This window comes from Pygocentrus nattereri, chromosome 1 (genome assembly GCF_015220715.1).
Source record: "Pygocentrus nattereri isolate fPygNat1 chromosome 1, fPygNat1.pri, whole genome shotgun sequence".
NCBI classification, from domain to species: Eukaryota; Metazoa; Chordata; class Actinopteri; order Characiformes; family Serrasalmidae; genus Pygocentrus; species Pygocentrus nattereri.
This window is the reverse complement of record NC_051211.1, coordinates 51,828,146-51,843,703: the sequence shown is the minus strand read 5'-3', so window position 1 is coordinate 51,843,703 and position 15,558 is coordinate 51,828,146. Positions and strand designations below refer to the sequence as shown.

The 15,558-nt window shown below is 42.7% G+C and overlaps 1 protein-coding gene across 1 annotated transcript in view; it reads left to right on the top strand.

Moving 5' to 3' along the window:
* plxna4 (plexin A4) overlaps window positions 1-15,558 on the top strand; it is a 432,713-nt gene that overhangs the window by 26,737 nt on the left and 390,418 nt on the right. The window contains exon 2 of the mRNA XM_037538616.1: window positions 10,517-11,824. Within this exon, the coding sequence (XP_037394513.1) occupies window positions 10,610-11,824 (1,215 nt within the window). The 5' untranslated portion in view covers window positions 10,517-10,609. The remainder of the gene's footprint in view (window positions 1-10,516; window positions 11,825-15,558) is intronic.

The window sequence follows — 15,558 nt, the reverse complement described above, 5'->3', positions numbered from 1 at the left end:
AGTATACTGACTTATTTCACAAGACGTCTTCAGTATACTGACTTATTTCACAGGACTTCTTCAGTATACTAACTTATTTCACAGGACTTCTTCAGTATACTGACTTATTTCACAGGACGTCTTCAGTATACTGACTTATTTCACAGGACGTCTTCAGTATACTGACTTATTTCACAGGACTTCTTCAGTATACTGACTTATTTCACAGGACGTCTTCAGTATACTGACTTATTTCACAGGACTTCTTCAGTATACTGACTTATTTCACAGGACTTCTTCAGTATACTGACTTATTTCACAGGACTTCTTCAGTATGCTGACTTATTTCACAGGACTTCTTCAGTATACTGACTTATTTCACAGGACTTCTTCAGTATACTCACTTATTTCACAGGACTTCTTCAGTATGCTGACTTATTTCACAGGACGTCTTCAGTATACTGACTTATTTCACAGGACTTCTTCAGTATACTAACTTATTTCACAGGACTTCTTCAGTATACTGACTTATTTCACAGGACGTCTTCAGTATACTGACTTATTTCACAGGACTTCTTCAGTATGCTGACTTATTTCACAGGACTGTTTCCATATATGGCCATATTTTACCAGCTTATTTCCGTGTACTGATCATATATTCCATATACTGTGATATTCAATAAGCATTAAAAGCAAAAAGAGGAGTATAAAGGAAACATGCAGCACATCTTTGTAAAGAATAGAAACAGTATGTATGGTAATATTGAATTAATATGAATTAATCTTGTTTGACTGAGTAGAGTTTCGTTAAAGAATCAGCAATAAATCGGCAGCAGGTGCTGTTTGGTGGGAGCTGGCGGCACAGTATAACAGACTCTAACCCAATAAGAGGAAGCTAAAGCTGAGGTTGATGAGAGATAACATGCAGCGTATGCTGAGATATGAAGGACGGGGGGTTTGTTGTGTTTTGGTTTGCCTATCTGTGTGTTTTCTCTGTCTGTATCTACTCGGGCACAGCGATTTGTGTATGAGATAAACGTTTTTCAGTGGCTGAGTGAAGATATGAAGATATCAGTCAGTACAATCAAGCCAATGAATATCGTTGCTGTCCAATGAAAAACAAGCATCTCTAAAGTAGTAACTTTCACAAGAGAAGGCAAAAACACTCTTACCTTTCAATGTAAGTCAGTGTAAAGAGATTTTATTGCTATTGGTCCATTCATCATGACATTTTTACGCAACGTAAAGCACAGCTGGTGTGTTGAAATGATGTAGAGGACTAAAAATCTAAATTGGAGATACATGGTTTTCACTGGACAGCAACGATTTGTAACAAAACATATTATCGCTGTTGTTGGAAGAAAACCTGTGTGTAAATTTCATGATCAATGGACCAAAAGAAACGGCCCACAATGACTTGGAAAACGTCTGGTTCCATTGACTTACATTAGAAATAAAGTCGTTTTTTCCTTCTGTAAAATTACCATTTTAGAGATAAGAGGTTTTATTCCAACAACAGTGCTATGTATATATTCATACTGGTCATATATACAGTATATATTACTATACTAAGTATGTACAGCACTGTAGAATCAGAGGCCACCCTTCATTTATTCAGTTACCACGCAAAATGGTCACAAGTTAATCATCTTTCAGCATCAGGGGAAAAATCAACCAGTCCGAAGAAAACCCAAGTAGATCAGTTTTTTTTTGCGATTTTTAGATTTCTGCATAATCTAAGATGAGCAGCTGTCCTTTACATTGTGTAAAAACGGCAATATTGCAATTGGACCAATAGAAATGCTCCAAAATTGCTTCAAATAAAATCTCTTTACATTAACTTGCATTGAAAGTTCGTTTTTGTCCTGTAAAGTTACCATTTTTCTTTGGCCAGCGATGATAGATTTAACAGAAAATTGCACCGAAGCCTCAGCAAATAAACGTAATATCAGAAACTTCAATATTTAGTGTGTCCACCATTCGCTTTCAAACAAATCTTCGAAGCAACCTCCAAAGTTCAGTCTTAGAAGTTGGTTGCATTTTCTGCTTTTCACAGTCTAACTAAAAACATTGAGGACTGGACTTTGTGGTGGCCAGTCAGTTGTTTCAGTATTAAGTGTCCATCATTTGCCTTTGTCACAGCGTCCGTTCCTTTCAGGAGGCTCGATTATTACATGAAAATGAGAAAACTTGATGGCTGATTTCACAGGAAAGTAAGTAAATGAAGGTGGTCTCTGACTTTTGAACAGTACTGTAACTTCATATAAAGATCATATAGCGGTTATACAGTGTTTCTTTACAGACTGTTTAATCAGTTAGTTGTATTAATGATTATGTTGATTATATTGATTTTATTTTTACAGTTAGCAGTTTAAATAGTTCTTCAAGGGTTCTTTAGTAAAAAAAAAATAGAAAACGGTTCTGTATTGAACTGTGTACACTCAGAGAACCCTCTGCATGATTAAATGATGGAGAATGTGCTGTAGATGGTTCTGCACATAACCTCTTTGAAAAGGGTTCTATATAGCACCAAAAAGGGTTGTTCTATTGGGACAAACTTGACATCATAACAATAGATCTCTTTTTCGTGCGATTATAGAACCCTTTTCAAAAAGGTCATATATAGAACCATATACAACACATGCTCCATCCATCTGAAGAACCTTTTCACGATGCACAGAACCCTTTAATCATGCAAAGGCTTCTTTGAGTCTTCATGGTTCTATGTAGAGCCAATTTCTTACATTGTTACGGAACTTCTGTTGATGTCTTAAGCTTAAGCTGTCCAAGGATGTACGAACGTTTTGTGATGGTGCAGAAGCAATGATGTCCACGTCTGTGGTCAGAGAGGCCTTTTCGCCCTCCTCGGAGGGGTTTTGTCACTTCAGTAAACAGTTTATCCCGCAAACAGCGCCTATTTTTCCGTCAGAGGATGGACCTAAATCCTGCTGCCAGGCAGTTGGTTGGACCTAATGCCAGAGCTTTGACGTGTTCGTCACCTCTCTTTGGGAATGGAGTGGTTGGTCCTTTGTGATCTGCTGTGTGTTGCTGAGCCAGGCTCTTCCAGGCAGTTATACGCGACTGTGAGCCAATGGAACACATTCAAAGCGGCAGTGTTTAGCCAGTAGCACAGATCCTATGCAAATGTTCAACCTCGAATCTCATCAGATGTGAGTGAAGATTGGGGGGGGATGGTGAAGGGGGGGAGGGCAACCAGAACAATCTAGAGTTAATCCCGCTGGCCTGATCTAAGAGTATTATCCTGGAACAGTGCAATTCAAATTTGATTAGAACATGTCACACATGCACAAAGGGTCATGTTCCTTCTTTCCTCCTTCCTTTCTTTCTTTCGTACAGACAAGCGGAACGCACACACATAGCCTCGGCCTGCTGTTCAACTTTCACAGTGGCGCATACACGACCCTCTGTTCAGCTTTCATTAGTCCAGCCCTTCTTCCATCTGATCACTCTATCCTATGGACAGATGGAGGGATTCATCCCTGAAGAAGGAAAAAAAGAACTGACAGCGAGGAGGAGGAGGAGTGAAGCAGGAAGAACAGAGATGTTTACTCACTGAAAGAAAGGCGGATTTGTGTTGTTAATTAACCATGGACCTCTCAGAGGGTGATAGACGTGCAGGGGACGTCTGTGGAGATGAAGGTCACTCTGTGCGAATGGTGACCACAACCCACATGACTGATAATGAATGGTCAAGCAGCGTTTACTTATTTATTGTTTCATTTTTATGTTTGCTTTGCTTCCTGTGCAGGACGGGGCAGTGGGTCACCATCCAGCAGAAAGGGCCTGAAATGTCAAGGCGTCCTCTTTATTATCTAAATTAATAATGTCTAAATTAGTTTTCGTTTCATAACTGCATTTACGGCTAAACAGCTAAACAAGCTTTCATTATCACTGGACCTTTACTGAAATCCGAAACACAACCCTGAACAACTGTTTACAGAGTATGTATTATTTGTAATACACAGTATGCTATTTATTTATGTGTATTTAATATAGTATTATATACGTGTGTGTGTGTATTTAACCAACTTCTAAGACTGAACTTTGGAGGTGTGTCTGCAGATTTCTTTGAGAAACTGAAAGCGAGTCTCCTGAAAAGAATGGAAGTTGTTATGAAGCTAAAGGGTGGACATGTGAAAAAAGTGCATATTATATTTAATTGTTGAAGTTTCTGTACTTCATGACCATTTTGACTTGAAATAGCCATATTTGCAAGCAGCCTAATACTCTGTTAAAAATCCAACTAATAGATGTAAATCCATGTAAACACCTCCTGTAAATCCATGTAAACACCTCATGTAAATCCATGTAAACGCCTCAGTCGGAATAGACTAGTCTGATTGAGGCCATTCGGAATGTGACTGAACAAGGTGGGTAATCCTGTAAATAATCAGTTAAATAGAAGAATATTAGCAGTGTAAATGCCTCTATCTGATTACATTCCGTATCGGAAGGTTTAAGTACATTCTGCACGTGTGTGTTTGTGTCGTAGTGAAAGTTTATAACGTTCAAACTTTGGTCTGCAGAGGAGACGAAGTTTACGCTCTGATCTTTAAAAAGACTGCGGTGGGACGGACGTGCAGCTTATGTGTCTCAGAAAACGACGTCTTCTACTCGGCCTTCTTTAATAAGGACATGTGAAGGACGTTTTCCTGAGTCTGACATCATTTTAAAGGAAGTAAAAACACAAGCACTGCTCACTGCTGCTCATCTCACTCTGACTGGGCTCACGTGATGCTCGTTGTCATGGTAACATGTAAACTAAGCGGTTCTCTATGCATGTGTGGCATTTTGGATCGGATTACTTGTAGTTTGCATGGAAACTGACATTTTCCGTAGATTGTCGAGTCGAGTGAGCATAAACACCTCAGTCTCAATCAGATTAGCAAAAATCTTTGCATGTAAACACAGCCAGTCATAGACTTTTATACAATGCTGTTGATATTCATGAGGTTTTGTCCCAAATTACAGAAATTACATGAATAAATAGGCTATTATGATCATTTCTGTGCTTATTTTGCCTGCTTGCATTTATTTGAGAGTTCAGTGGAGAGACAAAGTAAGAATGTTTCATCATATGAAGCTTTTAATGGAAGGCTGGCAGTGAGCTCATGGGACTGAGGCGAGATGTTCCTACGTCCAAGAAAAGTACAAATTAGCTCCAAAAGTGGCCTTTAAATAGACATATAGAGCCTGTATCTGGTTGGAGATGCCATGATTCCTAGATGCGCTTGTAGATTTGGTCCTAAGACCCATCTCACTGTTTGAAAGACATTAAAACCGGTTCAAAGCGTATATGGCAACTGTAGGACAGCAACACTGCAAAGCAGTGGTTCCTTCTCCCAGCTCTGAACCCTGTAATCCTATAAGTATTCAGTTATGCATTGAGGAGATGTGCTCTGGGGGCAGTGGGTCACCATCCAGCACCAGCAGAAAGGGCCAGACATTATCACAGCGCGTTCTCTTTTGTGTAGTCGGCACACAACAAAATATTCAGCAGCTCTGAATATTTTTAGCAGACTAAATATATCTTCTCCGTCTTTCATCATATGTCAACACAACAGCCCTTATCAGCCCTGTTTTGTAATCAAATGACCTCATCGGGCTTGTTTTTCCATTGCAGTCTCTTTTTTGTCTGTGTTTGTGTGCTGGGATGTATTAGGTGAGTGGATTAGAGAGGCTTCATTGATTTGAAGATTTTGCCTCAAATAAGCCCATTGGAAATCTGTCTTATTGAAGACAGATGGAGCATTCAGAGCAGTGGTTTCAGATCAGGCACTGCACAACTGGGACTGCAGAGGGTAGACAATGTCTGTTTGTTAAGACTGTGAGCACTTGATTCATTAAAACGTTCACCATGAGCATCTGAGGATAGTGTGAGCGTTGCTTGTTAGTCTTTTGTTGGCTTCTGCTTTATACCAGAAGGCCAGAAGACCCCCAAAGGACCGAGAGATGAGCAGAGAGGTCAGGGGGAATGTGGAGGTGGTGCGGTGCAAAAACATGGGATCGTGGAAATGTGGGAGGGAGGAGTTTCAGATACGGTCTTTATCACAAACTTTGTTTATTTCGTAACTGCATGTAAGGGCTGTTTGGATGGGCTTCCTTTTACATGAGGGGTGCAATGATGTATTGATTATCATTTAATATAAAGGTCACTGGGTCAGTGCCCCTCTTTTCACTGGGGTGGGACCCTCAAGGGTACATCTCAGTTCCCTTAGTCAGGGAAGATAACTGTACACGGTTAGAAATAAAGATTCTGTGCAGGTACATTTTTCATTAATCAAGGTACAAACAGTGTAAATGTTCCCTCAAAGGTACAGCAGTGGGTTTAAGGTCTGATTGTGGAGCTTAAATCAGGTTCTCCAAGTGAAAAGTTGGTATTTGTTCCTTTTCATAACCGAATGATTTAAAACAGAACAGTAGAATAAAATCCTGGAGGAGAGGCGGGGTGTGTGGAGTCAGTCCAGCTTAGAACAGATCATTTCAGTGGATTATGGTCCAGTTATGTTCCCTGTCTAAAGGTACTGAGATGCACCCTTGAGGGAACCACTCCAGAGACAAGAGGGGAACTGCCCCAGTGACAGTTTAGCACCTTTATTTCTGAGAGTGTACCACAAATGTGAACTTTTCACCAGGAAAAACTGATTTAAGGCTCACAATTGGACCTTAAATCCACTGCTGTACCTTTGAGGGAATATTTACACTGTTTGTACCTTCATGAACCAAAAATGTACCTGCGCAGAACCTTCACTTCTAACAGTGTAGTAACAAAAGGAATTTTTGAACACACACACAACACACACACACACACACAACACACACACACACACACAACACAGGTTCAGGCTGAGACGGATGCACACTCACTTTCTGCCGTGGAACAGACCCACCTGTCTTTCCGTTTGAAAATTTCACCTTGACTCTCACTTCTCAGCTGTTTCACCTGTTCCTTTCAGTGGAGGGTGAAATCAATACACCTGCAGCCTGCTCTTTCGCCTTCGGGTGTACCAGATTTGTTTCACAGCTTCTGCAGCCGCACGCTCTCTTTCATCCTCTGCAGAAGAAGCTCGCGTCGAGTCATTCACAATTTTAGCACACAAAGGCAGCCACACTTGCTTATGCGCTTGTCTTTTCTTGTCTTGAAGGACAATGGAGCTATACGGAGTGATGCGTCGTTATCGGTGGCCACGTCCCGCTAAGACAAATGAACAAAATGAAAAGCGTCCAATTGCTTTAGACCAAAACGCACGGGCTAATCTTGGCGCGTACAGTACGTTTTCCCCATATTTCTGAAGTGAGAGAGCGAGTGTGTGACTCCAAACATGAATTCATTAGCACACTTTGATGTGAGCACGCAGCATGTGGTCCGTGGTCCATGCATGTGCGTTTGTGCGTGGGTGGGTGAGCTTTCCAGAGGCCTATTTGGCTGCCAGTTGACTGCATACACAACATGTCTCTCCTCGTTCTCAGTTTTCCGAGGGCTGGAGGTCAACTTGCTGCATGGCTTTCTATATTCTGGATGCTAGGCCTCGTCTGCTCCTGCCAGTTGGCATTCTCTCACAGCGATCCTAACCCTTCTGCCCCCACAGGGAGGGGCTTGCCAGGATAAGCCAATCATAAGCCCCCCCCTCTGGATGACCTTGCAGATTAGCCAATTGTAAGCCCTGTTCCTGGAAGCTTTCGCCACAGGCCTGGCCACCAGTACTGACCACTGAGCTATCTGGCTTAGTGTGGCACACGCTGCACCAAAGCCTATGAGCTTCCTATGCAGTAAATGAGTATATGAAATGAGTGCATAAGGTTATGCGATTACACTTGATGACTTGATTAAATTACCTCAGTTTATGACATTGATTATTTAGTCATTTCCATGATAGTGCATACTGATTAAATTCAGTCTGATGGGCGCAACTGTTTTATTAATATTTTGCCGTGAATCAAGCCTTTTAAGGATTTCGTTGTTTTTCAGTAAAATATTTTACAATTTTTAATAGACTTTCCTTATTTATTATGTATTTCTTACATATTAAAAGCTCTAAAATACAACATCACTTCCCCATAACTGATCTTTTTCAAGAAAAAAAGAAGAAACATATAATGTAGGGTCAAAAAATCTGTATAAAATGCTAGTTGAAAAGCCATTTTAAGTGCTTGGTGTGCATGTAGAAATATAAAATTCATAGATTTGATTGAAAGGAGAGTGCACTACATCAAACCTTTCGCAAAAATAACTCTGATTTATATTAGCACTGGAATATTCCACATAAACATTGCATCCTTCAACAAATGAACCCTTTGTGAGAATTTTTTTGCATGAAACCTGTTGCATGTTTACACAGTCAAAGCTCAGTTCAGTCATTTAAGCAATGACTGATTTAAGCAATGAATTTATAATATAGTATTTAAGAGCATAACTGAGCAAAATTCAAAACTAAAAAAGTAAGAGGAGCTAAATGGAACTAATTGGCATGAGCCGTCTGTATTTGATACACCGCCAAAAATGGCAGATTGCCAAGTAAAACGACCTTAAATCTAGTTGATATATCTAATATTTCTCATTTTGAGATTGTTGTGCACTTATTTTATTTAATAAAATGATCTCACTATACTGGCACATAACTTGTTTCAAGCACATTTCTTAAAACAAGTAAAATGATCTGCCATATAGTGAGAATTTATACTTAATATCAAGTACAAAATGTCTAAAAATAAGTTAAATCTTAAATGAAGCTTGTAACAGTCTCAAGAGGAGAAATATTAGATTTATTGACTATATGCAAGATAATTTTACTTGACAAGGTACCATTTTTTTGCAGTGCAGTGGCAGCCCTCGTGCTAAAATCCATTACTAACGTAAGCCCTTTGCATTTTGGACATATTTTGACCTTTTTCCCAGGATGCTGTATCACAATGTACAGAGGAGCAGTAGTGTTGAGTGTGCAGGATGATGTATGGAATGACATGAGCTTGTGGATTTAATTAATGGTGTGGGCTGATCAGCGGGCAAAGACAAATAGGAGCTAAACGCGGCCGCCTGATGGGGAGATAATGAAGTGTCACTGGGTTGTTTGGGTCAGAGCCGTGCTCTCCGAGGGCACCGGCGATGCTCAGGGTCATTAATGCTCCGTCTGTGTTTGTGTACCGTTGACATCCATGCCTCTTCTTTTTATACGTCCTTGATATTTGCTGGAATTAGACTCATGTTCTTCCATTCACGGCTGCCTTTTCTGCTTCTTGGTCTGTAAAACGGGGTTTAATGTCAATAATGTGTGCAGCACTATTGTGAAGTGGTTTCCTCATGCTGCAGTTTGCCATCAGCCAACATTATCCCCCACCGCTCAAATTACTCACACTAGTCTGTCTCCTGCCACTGCCTCCTATACACAGCTGACGTTGCCGTCATAAGATTGACGCTGCCTCTGAATGGCTGGGGTACTGACCCTTTTATTATTCACCACAGCCTCCTGCTCTCCCTCAGTGTGGGGCTGCTTTCTGTTTCAATGGCTAATCATAACTGTGTGGTGGCTGCCCTTCAGTCTCTAACGTCTTAATGCCTAGTACAGTGGCTGAGCTGTGATTTTCATATCTGTTGTGCACCCAGCACTTAAGTGCCAGCCTGTGCGATGGCTGCTGGCTTGCTTAACAGCCACAATTTGTACATCCTGCTCCCGCACTTTCTCGTAAACTCCTGTAAAGTGTGTTTCACTTGGGGATTCTAGCTTTTGCTGTCGTGATAAAGCTCTGTGCATTAGCTTAGATAGCTGCTGCGCTATTAGCTTGATGATCAGGAAAAAGTCACCGGACTTTGTGCCGGACTCGACCTGTGGGTAAACATGATTGGATTGATGGTCCTTCTGTGTCTCTGTGTGGGCAGGGTGCAGACCACAGGGATGGACTTTAACTGCATGAATAAATGATTCAAGGATGAGCAGGCAATCTGCTTTTTTCTCCTATTCTCTGCTCCTCTCCCTTCCTCTTGCTTTCCTTCTAATTGGCCCAGCAATTTACCTTTGCTCATAAACATTGCAGGCATGCCCATATCTGCAAGCTCCGTCTCTTCCCTTAGCGATGTCAGTGGGTGAGCCGCGCTATCGGGAGAAAAGAGAGAAAATCGCCAAAGCGTGCAAATCGCTCGCAGAGGGGAAAATCAATTAGAGGGCCAGAGGCCTGGCTGTGAGGTGGGGCACTCGTGAAGAAGCGGTGCCCGTCTGCACTGATAACTCCTGGGGCAAATGCATTATTCCCATTGAGAATGGCATCTATTCATGCCAGCGGTGTCCTCTCCCTGAGTGCCTTTTTCACCATCCTCACCTAATTACTCCTGCACTTTGGAAATAGCTGGAAACTGTCATGCGGTGTGGGATAATTTGACTTCTGAGGTCAATTCTTCTTTCTCCTCCATCTCTCCTGCCACCACTCTTTTTGTAGGGCGTTTGGGATGTGTGTGTACATGACACTTGCCTTGCCTGTATGTGTTTCACAACAAGCTAATATCTTTGCCTGTCTCTTTCCACAGGTCCATAATGCGTCCGGACCCGAGAGAAGCCTGAACACCGATTAGCTGCAAGTACTTGACTGAGACCTTCTTCCCCGTGGTATCATCAGGACAATGGCTTCCCACGACAGAAAACTGAACTGTCTAATTGTTTCTTGCTGCTTCTCTGTCCTGCTGCTCCCCCTGTCAGCCTCTAGGATACAGCAGCCTTCCGCTGCATCTAAAGTAGACGAGGACTACAGAACATTTCGTGCAGAGAATGGAGAATGGACCTTTAACCACCTGGCGGTGGACCACCGAAATGGGAATGTGTACCTTGGTGCGGTGAACCGCATCTACAAACTGTCACCAAGTCTGGAAGTGCAGGTGTCGCACCAGACCGGGCCGGACGAGGACAACCGCAACTGCTACCCACCACGCATCGTGCAGCCCTGCAGTGAGCCGCTCACACTCACCAACAACGTCAACAAGATGTTGCTGATGGACTACCGGGAGAACCGACTCTTGGCCTGCGGAAGCCTCTACCAGGGCATCTGTAAGCTGCTGCGCCTGGATGACCTCTTTAAGCTTGGAGAACCTTTCCACAAGAAAGAGCACTACCTCTCGGGAGTCAACGAGAGTGGCTCAGTCTTTGGTGTCATTGTGTCCTACGGTGATGCCTCGCCCGACAAGCTCTTTGTGGCCACAGCGGTGGATGGGAGGCCTGAGTACTTCCCAACAATCTCCAGCCGCAAGCTGGCCCGCAACTCGGAGGAGGACGGCATGTTCGCTTATGTTTTTCACGACGAGTTTGTGGCTTCTATGATCAAGATCCCTTCGGACACCTTCACTGTGGTGCCAGACTTCGACATCTACTACATCTACGGCTTTGGAAGCGGCAACTTCGTCTACTTCCTCACACTGCAGCCAGAAATGGGTGGCGGCCCGGCAGCAGGCTCGTCCTCGGCTGGCCGAGAGCAGGTGTACACCTCCAAGCTGGTACGCCTCTGCAAGGACGACACAGCCTTCAACTCTTACGTGGAGGTCCCACTGGGCTGTGTGAAGGGTGGTGTGGAGTATCGCCTCTTGCAGGCCGCCTACCTGTCCAAAGCAGGCGCCATCCTGGCCCAGTCACTGAAGGTCGGGCCAGACGATGATGTCCTCTACGCTGTGTTCTCTAAAGGCCAGAAGCGGCGGCCTAAGGAAACATCCCAGGAATCGGCCTTGTGCGTGTTCTCCTTGAAGGAGATCAATGAGCGAATTAAAGACAGGCTACAGTCCTGTTACAAAGGCGAAGGCACGCTGGATCTGGCCTGGCTCAAAGTGAAGGATATTCCTTGTAGCAGTGCGGTAAGCCATCATAGTATTACTAACCCTCCATTTTCCACTGGCAATGCGTGTAAATATCACAGTTACTTACTGTCACAATTAGTCACTGTTGCCAGTGCTGCGCTGCTTATATTTAACCACTGAACCACCCACCCTGAATTATTATTATATCACTTGGCTAATGCTTTTAATCAACATGCTTTCTGATGGAAACAACGTGTTGCTAAGTACACTAGATATTTTCAGAAAATGGTAGACACCCGCTCCTCCATCGTTTCTTCTGGAATCAAGGGAGTTTGTCTCCCTTGGCTTCAGTAACGGCCTCTATTCTTCTGAGAAGGCTATACAATACATGCTGGAGCATTGCTATGGGATTCAATTGCATTCATTCATTAGTGAGGTCGTGAGGTCAGGTCCAGCTCATCCCAAAGGTATTGGAAGGAGCTCCATCACTCCTGGGAAGCAGTTCCATTGCTCCACAGCCAGGCACTGAGGGGCTTTATACCCCACTTGGCACTAGGCATGGAAACCTTAGGCTCGTGTGATTGCTGCACAGTGCCCATTGGTGCACCTTGAAGTAAATAAATTCAGTAATTAGCGTCTGGACACTTTCTGACTTATAGTCTACCTTCTGTAATGACATTATGGCCTTAAAATGGCATCGTCAGCCTGGATCAAATCCACAATCCATATTGCTTAGGTTGACGGCCAAGACTCTGCATGTAGTTTTAGTATCATTTGCTGTACAATCACTTATAACATGCAATACAACACCATTCAAAACCATTTTTTGCTAACTGTGACATTCAGCACAGTATACAGTTTCAGAATAAAGTGGGGTCATTCAGTTGATTCCCACTGTACTGGCCACAGTACTGAAGCAATAAGAAGACAGTAGCAAGGATTTCTACGCAATCAATAATTACATATGATACTGCAGAGATATGACACGTTGCATTACTTTTGCTTATCTACTGTGTATAGACTACCTTAAAAATGTTACCATTGGTAATCAATGACTAACTAATGGGCTCCAGCTGGGATTATGCGAATGAAATCATACTAACTGGGGATTCATTTACATAATTTAGCTTCCACTCATTGTAAGCCATGGCAGCATTTTTGCATGAAATATTCCTTTAACGTGCCCAGTGCCAGGATCTGGTCGCAGGGAACAGTGAATTTATTAATTTGTTTGACAGCTCGGCTGGTAATATTTACAAATGCCATGTACTCTCCTGGGTCGCTGATTGATTTGAATTATTACGCAGGATGTTTAATACTCTGGCCGTGGCACGGTGACACCATAATTTGGACTTTTTCTCTGTGATTCAGATATAACCTGTTTAGAATTTAATAAGTCGTTTATTAGATTTTTTCCCACTCCCTTGGCCCACACAATAAGGTTAAAGAGTCACCCCTTTAAAAAGCTGAGATGCTCAGTTGGGGCTGCAATTTTTTCATTAGCCCCTTTGATAAAAGGCAGACATGCTGAAATGCAAAATTGCCTTCCTCAGAGAGTCAATCTATTATTGTAATGGCATTTCATTGAATGCCAGCCACGGCCGGAATTAATCTCGCCACATTTTCTACTAATGCTATGGATTGCTTATTATCACGTAAACAACCAAGACAGAGTTTAATGCATGTCATCTGCCTGTTTGTGTCTTTTGACAGAAATATGTGTGTGTGTGTGTATATATATATATATATATATATATATATATATGATGTACACACACACACACACACACACATTTTCTAAGCCGCTTCTCCCTCAGGGTCGCGGGGGGGAGGGGGTGGTGCTGGAGCCTATCCCAGCGATCGTTGGGCGGAAGGCAGGAGATATATACCATATATTAGCTCTTTGTAGTTCCTTTGTAGTACCCTGTTCTTCAATTATCAGGACCCATCATTTGCGTGGTGAATCATTCTCAGCACCGCAGTGACATTAACGTGGTGGTGGTGTGTTAGTGTGTGTTGTGCTGGTATGAGTGGATCAGACACAGTAGTGCTAATGGATTTAAACACTGTGTCCACTCACTGTCCACTCCATTAGACACTCCTACCTTGTCGGTCCACCTTGTAGATGTAAAGTCAGAGACGACAGCTCATCTGCTGCTGCACAGTTTGTGTTGGTCATCCTCTAGTCCTTCATCAGTGGTCACAGGACGCTGTTGGCTGAATATTTTGGTTGGTGGACCACATCAGCGTTGCTGCAGTGCTGAGAACGATCCACCCAAATAGTACCTTACTAAGGTATGGGAATGAGACAACTAAGCCTTGAGCACAGCTTAATAAGGCATGATCTTGTTCCCACCCCTTACTAAGTCACTCTGTTCTTGTAACTACAACTTAATTATCTTGTTCCCACAACTTACTAAGTTACAACCACGCATTAGGATTTTGTTCTGGAATCTATACTGCAGCACACACTATATATATATATATATATATATGTATATACACACACACACACACACACACACACACACACACACACACACACACACACCCACACCATTAGGGCTGGTTTAATGTAGCTCAGTCAGTAATGATGTGTGTAGTGACTGTTGTGGAAGGTGAGAAGGTTGGACCATCAAGCTTTTCCTTGTAACTGAGTGGTGTAAACTGACGAGCATACATACAAACGCGCACATGCAGCACATACGCAGGCAGATAAATCAGAGACAAGGTGCTAGAGTGCCGTCTGGGAAAAGTGTGGGAAGCGAGAGAGACAGAGAGAAAGAGATGGGGGGTGTGGGGGGTGAGAAGAGGTGTGTGGAGAAATGGTGCCATTTCAGCACACGCTGCAATACGGACACTGCAGCATAAATTAGAAAGCGGGCGTCACTGAGGGCGGGAGATAAATTGCTCGCTCCTCCGCCTGCTGTAACTATGGCTACCAGCTTTGCTGTTAAAAGCCAGGCAGAAGCGTTTGATTGGGTGTAGGGGATGAAGGTGCTGGTGGTGGTGGTGGTGGTGGTGGGGGGCAGGCAACCCAAAACAAATTATATCTGAGCGCTGCATTAGAGCAGCGGATCACATAACAGGCCCACTTTTCATGAGAAAATCAGATGATTCCACACACAAACAAACATGTGTAACTGCTGCCTCACACCAGCCTGTATCTGACCCGTAAAAACCCCGCCGGACACAATGCCCAGTGAAGGTTTTCACCTAAAATCCGAGACCCCCTTGGACGGTCTCTGTTTAACTCTTTAGTGTAGTGATGTTAATAAAGCTCCTATTCAGGTTATTTTGACAGAGCAACATTTCAACTATGCCTTGTACCACAACTGCCTGTAGGAATTAGGAGTGTAAGAAAATATTGATACACTTGAGTATCGCAATATTATGTTTTGTGATACTGTAGCGATTCTCAAAAACACAGAATCAATTATTAATTAATAGTGTACATCCAAAAATGTGTGGCAGACAGTGACAGGTGTTGTAGGTGAGAGTGTTGTATCTTCAGCCGTTAGGCTCTTGCACTCCAACTTAAACAAGTAGCATTAGGGCATGTTAGCATTAGCAAGTCTACCTTTTTTAGGTTGAAAAAAAAATGCAATATATGGCCTTGCTTATAGTATCCCAATACATCATGATATACTGAATTGTAACCTGAGTATCATCATATGTACGTATCATATTGCCAAGTTCTTGCCATTACATCTTCCTTTATCAAGGTACAAACAGTGTAAGTGTACCTTGGAGGTACAGCAGTGGGTTTAAGGTCTGATTGTGAAGCTTAA